The 15,486-nt window shown below is 37.0% G+C and overlaps 1 protein-coding gene across 11 annotated transcripts in view; it reads left to right on the top strand.

Annotated features, from left to right (window-relative positions):
* The window catches only part of MEF2C (myocyte enhancer factor 2C), a gene marked incomplete at its 5' end in the record, with an annotated part of 76,139 nt that extends 61,480 nt beyond the window's left edge, over positions 1 to 14,659 (top strand). For 4 of the 11 annotated variants that reach the window (XM_082013426.1, XM_082013430.1, XM_082013425.1 and 1 more), the window contains 4 exons: positions 3,651 to 3,823; positions 6,025 to 6,154; positions 7,034 to 7,169; positions 14,117 to 14,659. In XM_082013426.1, the coding sequence (XP_081869552.1) occupies positions 3,651 to 3,823; positions 6,025 to 6,154; positions 7,034 to 7,169; positions 14,117 to 14,438 (761 nt within the window). In that variant the 3' untranslated portion in view covers positions 14,439 to 14,659. Of the gene's footprint in view, positions 1 to 3,650; positions 3,824 to 5,083; positions 5,108 to 6,024; positions 6,155 to 7,033; positions 7,170 to 14,116 lie in introns of all 11 variants that reach the window. The other 7 variants (XM_082013434.1, XM_082013431.1, XM_082013433.1 and 4 more) reach the window with 3 other exon arrangements.
* Positions 14,660 to 15,486: the final 827 nt, after the last annotated feature.

Genomic DNA, 15,486 nt, shown 5'->3' with positions numbered 1-15,486 from the left:
GTGACCTCTTAAGACAGTAATACATGGATTTGTAACATAGTTCAAATCATAGTTTTCCATGAGTAAATGATTTTTTTTTTTTTACTAATTCTTCTAACTACAGGTGCACAAAAATAGCTTTTCTGGACATTTTTAAAAAGTGTTATTGCGGGCATTAATCATGCAGTCTGTACTTGGGCAGAATTCCTTCTAAAGTCAATCGCACTTGTACCTCACTGCAGCATGTGGGAACATGCCCAAGAAGAGCATTCTATGCTCAGAAAGCATTTGTCTTTATAGTCTGCCATTAGTCCAAATACAAAGTCTGGCACTGCGTTTCATGACACGTGCTGCTCCAGTAGTTCTGTCTAGAAACAAGCTCTTTTCTGTGTAAAATATTTTTGCTCTTTCAAGTCAGTATAACAAACAACACGAGGAAAAACTATTTTCTCCGAAAACTCCTTGAATTGAAAATGCTGTAAATTTACAAATTCTGACATATGCCCTTTAAAACTTGTGCATCTACTGTTTTTATTTTCATCATACATTACAAGTTATATCTGTAATGTTTAAAAATGTTCTATTCCAGAAAAAATATGGCTTTTAACCAAATAAAAATGTAAAGCCAACTTGCTCTAAAATCCATCTGTTTTTCATTTTCTTATAATCTGTAATCAGGAAATCCATTCATACACGACATATAATTTTTGCGCTTTCAAGTGGATAGTGGAATGCAATGTTCTGCATACAGTCACATCTAAATTGATAATTGTCCAGGCAGAGTGTAATTTTAAAGTATAGGATGAAGGAAGGTTTAATTTGTATATTAGAAGTCTTATACTTTTTTTTGCTTCTGAATGTAAATGAGGCCATTCTCTTCAGTGGATTTATCTGAAGGTGGGACAGCTGCCTCAGAGCAGGCCACAGCTTTCTGAGTAAAGAGGATACGGTTTAAAGAGCTGGTTAAAATGCAGACTCTTCTTAACTGTAAACCACATGCATGCATTCATCATTGATTTTCAAATGATGGGTTTCTGTACCATTGGTTTAAGGTCTACAGTCTTACATTCCTGAATCCACATTATACCAAAGAATAACAATTTGGTGACTGGAAAGAGGAACGGTTATTATATGGCTCCAAAATGCTAGCTGGCATAATATGCCACGAGCAGCAGAAATTTACTGGTAAAGAGAAGATTGCAGTAGTTCTTAAAAATAATTTGGTGTTCTAAAAATATGAATGTAAGAAATGTTATCACTGTTCAAAATATTTTACAGCAGTACGTAAATAATATAAAGGTCAGACAAAAATTTCTGAAGAGTAGAGTTTGATACGGGCGCATTCTTTCTCTTAATTTTTATCTGAAAATTATATTACGTAAACCTTCTGTAGAGTTCTTTCTTGCAAGGGCTTCTGTTCTCTGGAAATCACCACCATAGAAACAAACATACAGATTACGGTGCATGCTGTTTTGTTAAATAGCTTAGGTTTTATGCTCTAGAACTAAAAAAAAAAAAATACACTGTTTCTTCAAACAGCTTCATTTTCACTCTCTGAACAAACGCTTGTCATAACGACACATTTCACAAGGCAGTTTTACTTCCTGCTCGTAAAATAGCTCCTGTATGAAACCTGCACCAGAGAAACTCTACTTTGGCTTCAGTTTCTTCTGTTGATCACTTCTCCACGTCATTTCTGCTTTTCAGTGCTCAAGTTGCCAAAGATCAACTTTTAAAAGGCACTGTAGTTTCTAGAAGAAAATACTGGTTTATATTCAAAATGCCCCTTCTAATTTCTCTGCCTCTAGTAACACATAGCATTACTGAGAGCATAATATGTAGCAAATCCATGTTGAGAGCAATAGTTCATTTAAAAAAAAGACTACTGACACAAAATGGAAAATTCTTGACAGTGTTCTGCTATTTTAGCTTGGTAAGTGTAAAACACTTTTTTTCATCAACTCATTCTATCTCATTAACTATAAGATATTATGGAAGAAATACACAACAAGATGAACTATGAAAAATATTTTAATATAGAATCTCTGAAGTGATCTGGGTAATTCTAAGTTTTCATCTTAATTCCTTTTTACAAAGGCTTGGGGGATCATGGTAATAAAAAACATGAGAATAAACAAGGCAGACCAGACCAATGACTAAAGGTACCTCACAAATATGGAAGTCAAGCACTTTGTGAAACTTCTCCTGTGTCCTAAGCCTGGTGTTCACAGCTCAGTGTCTTCCAGAGCCTACAGTGGTGTTTTTGTATTTAATAGCCTTTGACAGATTTTTTTTTTCCGTGGATTTTCTGATCTGATAAATACAATTAGCTGATGTGCTTGCAGATTAAAAACATGATTTAATGTTAACCATGCTTGGACACACTTCATTATCCTAACTAGAAGACAGGTTCATTCTCACGTACTGTTATTTTTATGCCCACCTCACAGACTTTGTCAAATTTAGTTCCGTAATCCATTTATGTCCTTTAGGGCTGTAAACGCCATTTCACTTGTGGAAAAAAGTGAGATACTGAGTGTTTCACTGACTTTGGGACTACAAAGGAAGTTTGAAAGTCTAAAGCTTCTAAGTCGCAGGGCTCTGCCACACTCACTAGCTCATCTTCCCACACTATTTCTAGGTTGTGTGTCGCAGCTTGCGAGCTGTGTACAAAAGATGAACCCAGAACAGAAAGTCTCCCCTAGCATTTGTTTTCTTGGTATTTATCCATGAAGGTTTTCTCTTTCTGTACTAGTTTTCATACAATTCCCTCTCAGTGGCTGGGCAGTTTCTGTACCTCTCTTGAGTTGTGCAGACAGAATTTCAAGGCTACACTAAAAAGTTATCTCTTTCCCCAGACGTGGTGTGGGTAGGAGGTTAAATTAGGCAGATAGAGTAGGAAGGTCTCGTTTTTAGTGGAATGACAGGTCAGTGACCTTGTGGATACCCAGTTGTCACTACTCTGTGGTGAGAGAAGGCAAACCTTTTCTGGAAAAGGCAAATGAAGCATTTGCCTGTCGGAATTGCGGAAGGCAGCGGAGAGATGAGGATGAAAGATACCGTGGTATTTTCCAAATAAGGTTATGCTCTTGCTCCCATTGACTTTAGTGTTGACAGAATCAGGTCCAAAAAGTGTGGTGAAAGAGAGCCAAAAGCATTTAAGAATCTTCCTAGTCCTCCCCCTGCCTTTTCTGGAAATTATAACCTTGCTACACTCACCCTTTTTTTAAAAACAAAACAAAATCATGACCTGGAAAGGGCTGAGTCAGGCAAGGCAGAATCCTCTGTAGTTGTCGAGAAATCACAGCATAGCTTTGACCTTTTTTTTTAGTCATACGACTGTCTGACTTTCCTGATTCTCCTGTAAGGCAAACGTTAGGTCTTGGCTGCTTTGAGTGCACAGTATACTGTGCTATATATCATAGTGCTGTAAACAAAGTCATATAATCAAGTTAATTTCAGCACATCACTGAGAATTCACCTGCCATGAGAGAAACCATTTCAAGTGCTGTTGTTCCAAATGCAGTATGTGTGGTATTTTCCTATAAAGATGCATTACATGTCACGGGTATTTACCTTGGCTTGGTTTTATTTGACATTTTTAGTGTTCAGTCTTAAAAAAATACATTGGAGTTAATAATCCTTTTTTTCCTTTTTTTTTACCTAAACAGGAAATGGATATGGCAACCCCCGCAACTCACCAGGTCTGCTGGTCTCACCTGGCAACTTGAACAAGAATATGCAAGCAAAATCTCCGCCTCCAATGAATTTGGGAATGAACAACCGTAAACCAGATCTCCGCGTGCTTATTCCACCTGGCAGCAAGAATACAATGCCATCAGTGGTAATGCGTTTTCAAAGATTTTTTAATCTCCTTCAGATAAGAGACATTTAGGAATTTCAAGGCCTGGACAAGCAACTAAAATCAGCAGAATAACTTGCTTGTTTGGTCTTTCTGTCTAACCTTCAGGCTTGATATCAAGCTGAGGATATAGGCAGAGCCTGTTCGATTGCTTTTATGAAGTCATATTTACCTCCTCCCTTTTTTCTACTGGGTTGCAAAATAGGAACTGTGTCCTGCACAGCCTAAACTTCTGCACTCCATTTCCTAGTAGCTGGAAGAGTCTTTCCTGGATTTGTTATAAAGGTTGAATTTAACCCTGAGTGTTCCTAACCTACTATGTTTGTCTTAAATATTTAGCCACACAGACTCTCAGCAGATGGCAGAGTAACTACAAACAAATTAATTTGAACTCTATCACTCTGAGCTCCAAATTTTATAAAGATAAGAGGTAGTAAATAGATACAGCAGGATAAAAAGGAGTATGACACTGCTATATCTCCTGCCAGGATTAACAAAACTTAGGCAGGCTATATAACAGCTAGAAGGTTGAATTGTGGAGGTGTCGCGTGCATAACTTGTAGTTCCCTTCTGAAAGCTGGTTGCAAGTAAATCTTTCATGAGCAATTTAACACTAGAAGTGAGCTTAATTTAGAAAGGATCTTGGTGGTAAGTTTAAATGACACTATAAACACATTTTCCATTATATAACAGACACTATTATAACAACTTTAAACTACTTTAAACTTTTAAACTACTTTAGCTTGATGCATACTAGATTCACTTTGAACATCAAAGTAAAACCCCCCATAAATATGATGCTGCCTTCTAAGAGGATAATAACAAATAGTCTCCTACAGGGCAACGCTCTAAGTCAACCAAGGCAGTGACAAGCTGTCTGTATCAAATGATTTATTCCAAGGTCCTTAAGACTGATACTTTCCAAGGGATTCTGTGAATGGCCAGGTCTCCTGAAATCAGGTATAACACCACAGTCTGCAGCCACTGGGGCTGTGGAAGAAATAATGAAGTCTTAAAGAAAGTCTTGTGCTGAAAACTGCATAGATTATCCTCGCAACTGAGGCACACATCTCATTAGAAGGACAAAGAAGAGATCTATGAAATGTTATTTTTCCAAACTATGCTCAGAAAGTGTTTAATTTGCTGCGCCTATCAGATGAAGCTATTCCCTAGCCTAGAAATCTGCATCCTGGTAAATATTTATATTCACTAATTTTTAATGCTCCTTTCCTATGCACTCAGTCTGAGGATGTTGATCTGCTTTTGGTAAGTGGTAGTGATGTTCATCTTAATAACGAGGAAAAGAAAATCAGTTCTTTTGTATGATTGATAGATACCTGTGTAGGTGAAGTGTTGGTTGCAATAAGATGGAAAACTTCACCATAACTATTTTGTGAACAAAAAGGTAATCATAATTTTTGAAATATAACAATATGGAAGGCCAGGTGCAGTTGTTGCACATATTCAAATTACACATGCTAGAATAAAGCTTTCTTGCTGCTGCTTTGAGAGCATGTAAGCTTGCGCTCTTGAAGATGATGCAGCCTTATGACATTTTTTGAGTGGCTCTCTGGTCATTTTATCCTGCCACTCACAGGATTAGAGTTCTCTAGTGCAATTTTTACAATGCAACACCTAGTGCCCCAGAGTTAAATATAAGCGCGTAACTGCTGTTGTACCTAACGCTCTTGAAGTTTGTTTTATTGCACGAAATCGAAGTAGTCAGAGCACCATCTGCTGGTAAGAGTTCAGTGTTCAGAAATCTCACTTTCAAAGCATAAAATGCAATAGGACTGGGTTTGGGGTTTTTTTCTTTCACTTTTTTTCTTCACCCCCTTTTTTTTTCATTTGAGTGAAAAGGAAAACAATGGAAATAGAGTTTACATATTTCATTAGTTTTCACACGATCTGTTCTTCTACCCACAATAAAAGCAATCTTACTTGGTACTAGTTCAGTTACCTAGGAGATACTGATGTAATGGGTTACTATGGTGACAACTGGTCTCTTGAAGGCTTGTAAATGATAGGGTTGGCAGAGTTCATAAAAGCCACATGTTAAATGATTAATTTCTGGAAAATTGTATCAGCCTGTATTTCTCATGCACAAAACATACCCAGAAAGCTAATACACTCAACCAACTTAAAACTAGTCAATAATATGTTTATTTTACTTACTTTAAAAGAATCAGAGGATAAATAACTCCCAGTCTGCTCAGTCATTGGCTACTCCAGTGGTTTCCGTAGCAACTCCTACTCTGCCAGGGCAAGGGATGGGAGGATACCCATCAGCCATCTCAACAACATATGGTACTGGTAAGTATCAGTGCAAGATGTAAAGGGTGGGGGAGGGAGCAACTGCTGACAAGTGTCTATCTCAGCACCAACAAGTTAGCTAACGCGTGTTGGGAGAAACTGAAAAATTCATGGCTGATATGCTTTTGCACTTCTTTTACTCATTCTGTCACTAACTTGAGACATATCTATTTAAAAGTTAGCTATTTTGTTCAGATGGAAAACTTCTTTTGGTAGCTTTCTTTCACTGGCTTTAATAAAAATGTAGCTTAAAAAACACTTCTTAAACCTCTTAACACAACAGGTTATTTCATGTAGTTGAGTGCACCTTCTTAAAGTCATAAGGGTAGTGGGAGCAAGTAGTTTCACTGTCTTCAAAACAGAGTTCGATAACTTTGTGGTCTACCACATAGTTACCTGGGAGAGAGTAGGAATGAAGCCTCAAGAGATCCTTTCCCATTCCCATTGCACACTGTATAGACCATGCTGGCGTACAGGTCCAATGCTTGTAGAGAAGACTTGCATTGGTTCAGACACAGGTTTCCTGTTGGGCTCTGCAAGAAAGACTGCGACTGAAATATTATTACATTTTTCAAGCCTGTGACTCTGTGAGAATGCGTCTGTAGTTATGGTGGATATGCAGGCTAAGAATGCTTTGAAACTTCCAGATCCAGAAAAGCCCTGCTAAATTACAGAGTAATTATTAGTGCATTATTTGCTCCCAAGTTAACAAGTTGAGGGAAGAAGAAGGTCTACCTTTTCTGCTGCAACTTAATGTGATTGGTGTAATTAAAATTAAAAGGCTTGTAAAGTGATGTGAAAATTATGATGCTAGTTATTGTTTAATTGCTTCCTCCTTAATCCTCTTTTAATTATTGTCTTTTCTGTTTTCAAACCTAGAATATTCTCTGAGTAGTGCAGATATATCATCTCTCTCTGGGTTTAATACAGCCAGTGCTCTCCATCTTGGTTCTGTGACTGGCTGGCAACAGCAACACCTACATAATATGCCACCATCTGCCCTCAGTCAATTGGGGTAAGCAGTGTTTATTTTATTGTTCTATAGTGACTTCAGTTTCTCAGCAATCCCAAATCTGAAATATATAGAGATAACATACCAGCACATATTTGCTATGTGTAAGAGCTCCATTTACCTACTCTGCTAGGTAACTACAGTGAAATATTCTGTGCCCATAACATTTTATCAGTAGTGTAGTAAAGACTCCTGTTCATGTTTTACTCTTTATTTCTTTAAATAGCATTTTATTTCACTGCTAAAGACCAGACTAAACACTTACACCCTGTGCTATTGCTGTATTTTTCCATTTATGCTTTTTATTTCCAGTTACTATAGCACAAACTTTTACAGTGAACTTGAAAATTTTCTAAACATTTTTAAGCAAGTGAGAGTGACATAATGACTTGATCTGAGATTAAGCCTTAACCTTATGTAATAATCACATGCTGCCTTCTGCTCAGCTATGACATTCAAGTTTCATTTCTTTGGAAATGTTTTCCACAAGAAAATAACTTAATTAGGCCTAAGAACTGTAAGCCCACAAAACTCTTTGTGATTTGCCTGTGTGGAGGAGGAGAGGTATTCGTGCCCTCTAGTGGCTAATTTCAAGACATTTGTTCAAGATCAGTGAAGCACACTGCTAAATCATTTCAGGATTTTTAAAAGTGCAAAAATTCACACGGGGAAATCATCTAATGCATTCTTGAAAATGCAACGAGTTGGCTTATTGAAGTGAACTTTAAGAGTATGGTTTTCAAAAATCCTGGTATTCACAGTTTCTATTAAGACTGTAGGCATTCACCAGCGTGCCACACGCAGCCTAAGGTATGGCTAGACATGTTTGAATTTTAAAAGTTTTCATTGCAAAAACAGAAGCTGAAAACGACTGGAGTGTATTTATGAGGAGAAATTTAATTCACATGTATTTGAGAAGTCAACTTCTTTTTTTCCCCAGAAAGAGGTGTTGCACATATGCACTGATTTTTTTTTGCAAGATGGTTGCTATAATGTGAAAATATTAATACTGTAAATGTGGCTTAAACTTCAAAATTCTCCTTCTAATTTATCTGACCACATTTTGTAACTTAATGTAATTTCTTTACCATGTACAGCGGGTTTGGGTTTCTAAAGGACAGCCATACAAATGTTTCAGAGGAAACTATTTTTTGAACCTCACTTCTATATAAATAAGCATATATAGATACTAACTACATAAAAACATATAACTGAAATAGTTTCTGTGCTAGAAAAAATAATCTTAATACCTTTCTTTTATGCTTCTTCCATTTTCCTTTTGAGTTTGCACTGTTTCTGGAGCAACATTCAGACTAACTGTACAACTAAAAATGTGAAGTCTCAAATAAATTGAAAATTCACATGTTACATATCAATGTATAACCTTACAATAAGCTGATTGTTTTCAGTGGTGTACCAAAGAATGTAATAAGGCTATTTGGTTAACCAAAAAAAGTATACATTAAATCCTAAACTAACTACATGCCTTTTCAGATATGTCACACATAGTCATCTGTTTCTAATTCATATCACAGAATGTCAAAGTGTAATGGCTGTGGCTGGTGGAATACATTCTGAGTTGCTACTTTTATTATTATTCTTTCAGTGATTTGTAAATGAATTCAGCTATGAAAGCTGCTTCACTGACAGTTCTGGAGAAGTCTTCTATCTGTACAGAAAATCATAAGCATTTCTTTATGTTAGTCACTGAGTTCTGTATGCAAAAGCACCTGTGCTAACTTTTGGATTATTTGAAAAAGTTGAAATTATACAGAACATATTCAGTCCACGTCAACCTGAGCTAGAATTTGCAGGGATATTAAAACAATCACACAAAATCATAGCCATCACCAGGCATTTGAGAAAATACATCTAGAAAGGGTTTGACAGCCCAAATCCCTGTACTGAGTGAGGTTGTACGCTGGAAAGATTTGGCAGATGTGAGATGTTTGCTGACAACAGTAAATTGTAAAGACCTGTAAGAAAACAGAGTTACTGGAAGAGGCATCCTAGTTCTCCAGCAGGTTTTGTTTTTCACTGATGCCTAAAGGTGAAAAACAGCTCTGCTTCCTCAATGCATGTCAGCAGAATATGGTTAATAACAGAATAGCATATGGTTAGACGCACTAGCTTGCTCCAGATGAGTCCCCAACAATTTCAGCAGCACTGTCAGAACCATCTTTAAGATAATTGGAGAAGGCCTCTACAACCTAGCTCTTAACTCTTTGTGGTGTCTCTGCAATTAGCAACCATACTAGTGCCAGTGGGGTTGAGGGCAAATACCTGAGAACATGGGAGCAGCTCACCTTCCCTGTCTGCACAGCTTTTGGGCTTTTGCTGAGCCTAATGAATAGGGTAACACTGTAGAGTCTGTTTTGATATGATTGTGATGTTAAATAAAACTTTTCAACCTTTTAGGTTAAAAAGCAAAAAAGTACATTCATGGTCTTTTAACTAAGTCTACATCTATAAAAAGTACACACAAATTATATTGAAAATCCATCCCTCCCAATACTTTGGGATTTTCTTTGAATATTACTGCAATGTCTCTTGCAGAGAGGGTAACTGATTACTTAACGTGGACCAAAGAGTCTACCAGAAGTTAATTGCTGCTAACCAGAAGCGAAGTCCATTCCAAACTTTGAAATAAATGGTCTAAATTTCTTAGGCACAAGTCCATTATCTGTAAAATGTTCTCTTTTATCCATATTTCCCAGTCTAAGATAGAATCTTTTATTCCTTAAGTATTATCCACAGGTGAAATTTTGGCTTTCCTAAAATATAAGTGCAAACATAGAAACAATATTTCATCTGAAGAATCTTCAATATAGATAATTGTTTACATAAAAGAAGTTTCTCCCAACTTCTACCCACCTGAACAAAAAATTGTCCAAGTTCGTGCATACTGATGACTTGTTCTGTGACTCTTACGTTGCAAGCTTATTACTTAGCAGTGATTAATTTTGATTAGGTAATAGCCATAGCTAGATATGGACAAATATTCTCCATTGAACAATTTTTAATGAAAAATTTAGATGCAGTGACATCATGTTTTGTGCATTTGTATCAGTTCTGCCAACTTCCTTGTTTCGAATAAAAGCCTTATATATTTCTGGTTGAGCCTTTTTTCTTATGCCATCATTGTAAATAAGATGTTCCAGTGATCCACTTTCATATTATCCTTCATTTAGAAATTTCTTTTTAAAGTGTAGACCTTAACATGTGAGAGCTAATCAAAATATCTCGACACAGAAATTCTTATTCTACTTTTACATTGATCAAAAAATATGAAAAAACAACTTTGCTTTTAGCTGAAAGAAAAACCAAGAGGTGGAAGGAAGGTTGCATTGCTAGCAAGTTAAAAATATCCTCTATTCTCCTAGTTACATACTAGCACATAACTAAAGTTGCATAACTAAATTTTGCAGTGCATTTTCAATGGTTCCTTGTATGTATTTATGGGGAAAATTATATGAAGTGAGGAAGTAAACTAATTTAGAGAAGTGTGGGCATAAAAGAAAAGGTATGTGAGGCTCTCTCTTCCTTCAGTAGACTTTCTCCCTCCGTAAAAACCTGTCGGGTGCATGTTCATGTCCTCACTCATCACCCGCTCAGACCTGCACTTCTATCTGTGCATGCTGAGCTTCCATACCACACACAGAACTGATCTCACTGGCATCAGCAAGGACTAAACCCACTTGCAAGCTCGTTGCATCCTGACTTGCTTCCCACCTCTCACACAGCAGAGCTGTGTAGTTGTTCAGTGATGAAGGCAGATAGGAACGAACATTTCTCCCATGTGGCTGTTGTATTCTAAATAAACATCACATTTTCACTCTACTGGTCTCAGTAGGAACTCCTGCGTAAAATTAAAACATTTATTTTCTTCATTGTCCCCGTAAAATGAAATGTTTTCATACAATATATGGAAAAAGGTGATTACGTCAACATGAGTAGACTGCATGGCACTTACTGAGTGCTTATAATGATACACAATCCTTTGAAGTCATTTGCTTTATTGTCTTTGTGGATTTTCCATATTCAAAACCTGTTTGTTTTTCAGTGAAGTGTAGCGTTTCAAACAATGAAAACATGCCTGGACCAAAATTACAAAATTATATGAAGGATCAATGTAAAATATACATTGATATATATAGATACAAACAGCTTTTTCTACACTGATACATATGCATAATGAAAAGCAATAATTTTATTAGCAGACAGAGGTTTTTATAATACAGCTTCTATTCTAAATAGAGGTCAATCCTCTGTTTAGAATACGGATCTAAAGACTAAGACCTATGTACTATTTCACTATTCACATCTATGTGTAACAGTAGGTTTCCCTTGTAATTGACTGTTTTATCTTACATGAGATTCTCATAAAAATGTTTCAGAAAATTTTAATGAAATAATGTTAATTACAGTCACCAAAAAACAGATATTAAAATTCAGAAATATTTTAGCAGAAAGACTATATTTAAAAAGAAAACAATTTGAATGATGACACCAAATAATAGCTTTAATTTATTTATACTCTTTTAAATGTCACAAATTTAGTCCTGACCTGCCAAAATGACTTCTTAACCTTTTTTCAGTTTACAAAACAGTTTTCAAAGTACAGATCAAGCCGTAGCATTTTTAAAACTGCCACAAATATGTATGCCAGGTATTTACATAACCCTGCTGGGAATCTAAAGGAAAGTCTATGGAGATACGTTCTCATACTCACTTCTGAAACACTATTAAAAAAGCAACATTACAGTGCAGCAATACTAGTTCTATTTCATAGAAAAGGCAGCTTACCCCTCTAGATTTGTTCTTTTGAGGGCTGTCACACAATAAAATGCAAGCATGTTCCATGTGAACAAATTTGACTGAATATGGTTGTTTTTAACTAGCATGGTTTTTTAGCTGTCTCCAGCTTTGCAAAGTGACATGTCATCTGCTCATATCAAACACTTCTAAATAAAATCCCCAGGCTCCACCATCCTGTAATATGGGACTTACGGGTTTAGCTATAAGCTTGGCATCTAAAATCATATGTAATCTGTACATGCTAAACTGGCAGCCTGTTTTCCCAGATGAAGTCCTAGCATCTCCTAAGCAACTGAAAAATAAAGTCACTGGAAATGAAAAGCAAAAAAAACCAAAAAACCAAAAAAAACCCCGAAATCTATTTTATATTCATGTTGGATTTTTTGCAACAAATTTATGGGAAAAGAGTGAAATATTTCACTAAATTGGAATGACAAAGTCTGATATTTACAGTTTCTTTTATGTGTCAATTTAATAGTTACAAAAGCAAAGAAAATGTCCTTTTTGCTAAAAAAAATAAGCCTACATTTGCTACTGCGAGGGCTATTACTCACTAACTCTGTGACTTATGAAAGGGATTGCTGCAAATTTGGCACATTCATCTGTATAGGAATGAAGGGTAGATAACAGCAATTGGAGGTAGAACATCTTGTTTTGTCTGTTTTCTAACAAGATCCATCCATTATTAAAGACTGCAATAATTCCTGACAAAAGCAGCTAATATCATTCCATACTGAAGCCATATAGTTCCATTTTAAATCTGTCAGAAGAAAAGAAAACAACGTTTTGTCTTTCATCAAAGTTGCAGTAGATGTTGCTTAAGTAAAGCTCAGCTCCCAGTTGATAGGATATCAGGAAAAGTGAAATATTTCAATAAATGAAAAGACCACATCTAAACTTAATTGTTCCTTCTACATGTTTAAAAATTTAATTCCAAATGCCAGCATTTCTTCTGCTTGCTGTAAAAATGTGTGCACATCCCTTTGGGTTTAAAACCTTAGGAGGCCAAGTGGCCTGTTGCCCCTACTGCCTTCTGCCCCCCCCCCCCCATATAAATACTACGAGAAACCTTGGAACTGTGTCTCTGGGGTTACACACTAACTTCAGCCTAGCAGATGGTCCCTGAAGTGGAACCTAATGTGAACTGCCTGTTGAGAACTGTTTTAATAATGAAGAGAAAAGCCAGGTTTTACCAGGAGGTGGTGCTTTTGTACAGAACATCCTGCAGATGCGAGTGATCTCATTTCTCCCATAGAGATAAAGCATATCCTCAGTATTCACTCACCTCCCTGCCTGCTCCAGCTTTCTTCTGCCACTGCCTGCCCACAAAAATGCATGGAGAGAAAATAAACGCAAGACGGTTACGTAGCTTGCCTTCGAAAAAGTTTTAGCGTAGCAGTTTCTCTTGATGCTTGGAGCATCCTCTGAGCTGGGCTCTCCTACAGGCAAACAGTCCAATGCTCTGACATCTTCCACAACTCTTCAGCTTCTCTTTGGTAGTTTATTCAAAAGCACTCTGGACTGAGTTATGCATTCATAGATTTAAACCATAAAACCCCATCTAAATCCTCGCCTGCCTGTGGTATTTAATTAATGTCAATCCCAGGACTGGTAATTTCAGCTCTATTCTGAAAGGTATAAAATGTGCCCGGCCCACGTTTTTGTTTCTGTTTTGCATCTGAAGTCGCATGTCAAAATGAACAGTGATAAAAATAGCCGGGTGCATTCAAACTAATTGGATTAATCCCAAGAGAAAGTCCTTTGCCTCCCCTGTCTCAGCTGGTGCATACACACACACAAGCCTTAGTTACCAAGAAACCTGCAGGTGGTTCCAACAGTGCAAAGGCTCGCCTTCCAAAATTTGTTGTGACACTTGAGTCAAAAAAAGGAGAGAGAGGATGAAAGCGAGACCTCCTTTCGAACCAAGGGCATGTCCCGCTCAAGCCAACCACATTTGCTGTGACACTTTCATCTCTCTGAATTTGTGAATCCTGCCTGGAAAGCAGTCCTCATGCTCTCCGCATGCGCTGGTCCTGGCGAGCCTTTACACTGGTGTTTTGTGTGAGTGTTTGTGCATATCTGGGGGCTCCATGCCTCCTCCGTCTGTAACTGGGTTTCCTTTCCTCCTACAGAGCTTGCACTAGCACTCATTTATCTCAGAGTACAAATCTCTCCCTGCCTTCTACTCAAAGCCTCAACATCAAGTCAGAACCTGTTTCTCCTCCTAGAGACCGTACCACCACACCCTCGAGATACCCACAGCATACGCGCCATGAGGCGGGGAGGTCTCCCGTTGACAGTTTGAGCAGCTGTAGCAGTTCCTATGATGGAAGTGACCGAGAAGATCACCGGAACGAATTCCACTCCCCCATTGGACTCACCAGACCTTCGCCGGACGAAAGGGAAAGCCCCTCTGTCAAGCGCATGCGGCTCTCTGAAGGATGGGCGACATGATAACATTATTACCTACTAGTTTTTTTTCTTGCAGTGTGTGTGTGCTATACCTTAATGGGGGAGGGGGGGTCGATATGCATTATATGTGCCGTGTGTGGAAAAAAAAAAAAAAAAGTCAGGTACTCTGTTTTGTAAAAGTACTTTTAAATTGCCTCAGTGATACAGTATAAGGATAAACAGAAATGCTGAGATAAGCTTAGCACTTGAGTTGTACAACAGAACACTTGTACAAAATAGATTTTAAGGCTAACTTCTTTTCACTGTTGTGCTCCCTTGCAAAATGTATGTTACAATAGATAGTGTCATGTTGCAGGTTCAACGTTATTTACATGTAAATAGACAAAAGGAAAACATTTGCCAGCAATGGCAGATCTTTACTGAGAGAGAAAGCAGCTGTTATGCAACATATAGAAAATGTACAGATGTTTTGACAGACCCAGCAGTTGGGTGGCCATGAATTGATGCTAGAAAGAGACTGGGTCACCTAACACACCGAAAATGCTCACAAACATGCAGGCATATCATTAGAGTATGGCACTCAGTTTAAAAGGATCAAAACACTTAAAGAGGACCATACTTGTAAAAACGTTGAGTTCGAGGGCTAACATATTTAATTTTAAAAATTCTGGGTCTGCATCACTTATTAAATAAAAAAAATATAAAAATATGTACATTACATTTTGCTTATTTTCATATTAAAAAGTAAGACAGAGTTTGCAAAGCATTTGTGGCTTTTGCAGTTTCCTTAAGCCAAAATGTGTTCTTTTTTCCTTGATAGCTTCGCTAATCTTTTAAACAGTCCTGAAGAAACAAACAAAAAGGACTTTTTGTATAGAAAGCACTACCCTAAGCCATGAAGAACTCCATGCTTTGCTAACCAAGATAACTGTTTTCTCTTTGCAGAAGTTTTGTTTTTGAAATGTGTATTTCTAATTATATAAAATATTAAGAATCTTTTAAAAAAATCTGTGAAATTAACATGCTTGTGTATAGCTTTCTAATATATATAATAATTATGGTAATAGCAAAAGTTTTTGTTATCTTAATA

The sequence above is a fragment of the Phaethon aethereus genome (genome assembly GCF_964289735.1).
Source record: "Phaethon aethereus genome assembly, chromosome: Z".
NCBI classification, from domain to species: Eukaryota; Metazoa; Chordata; class Aves; order Phaethontiformes; family Phaethontidae; genus Phaethon; species Phaethon aethereus.
Note: the sequence above shows the minus strand (reverse complement) of the source record. Positions and strands in the feature narration are given on the sequence as shown.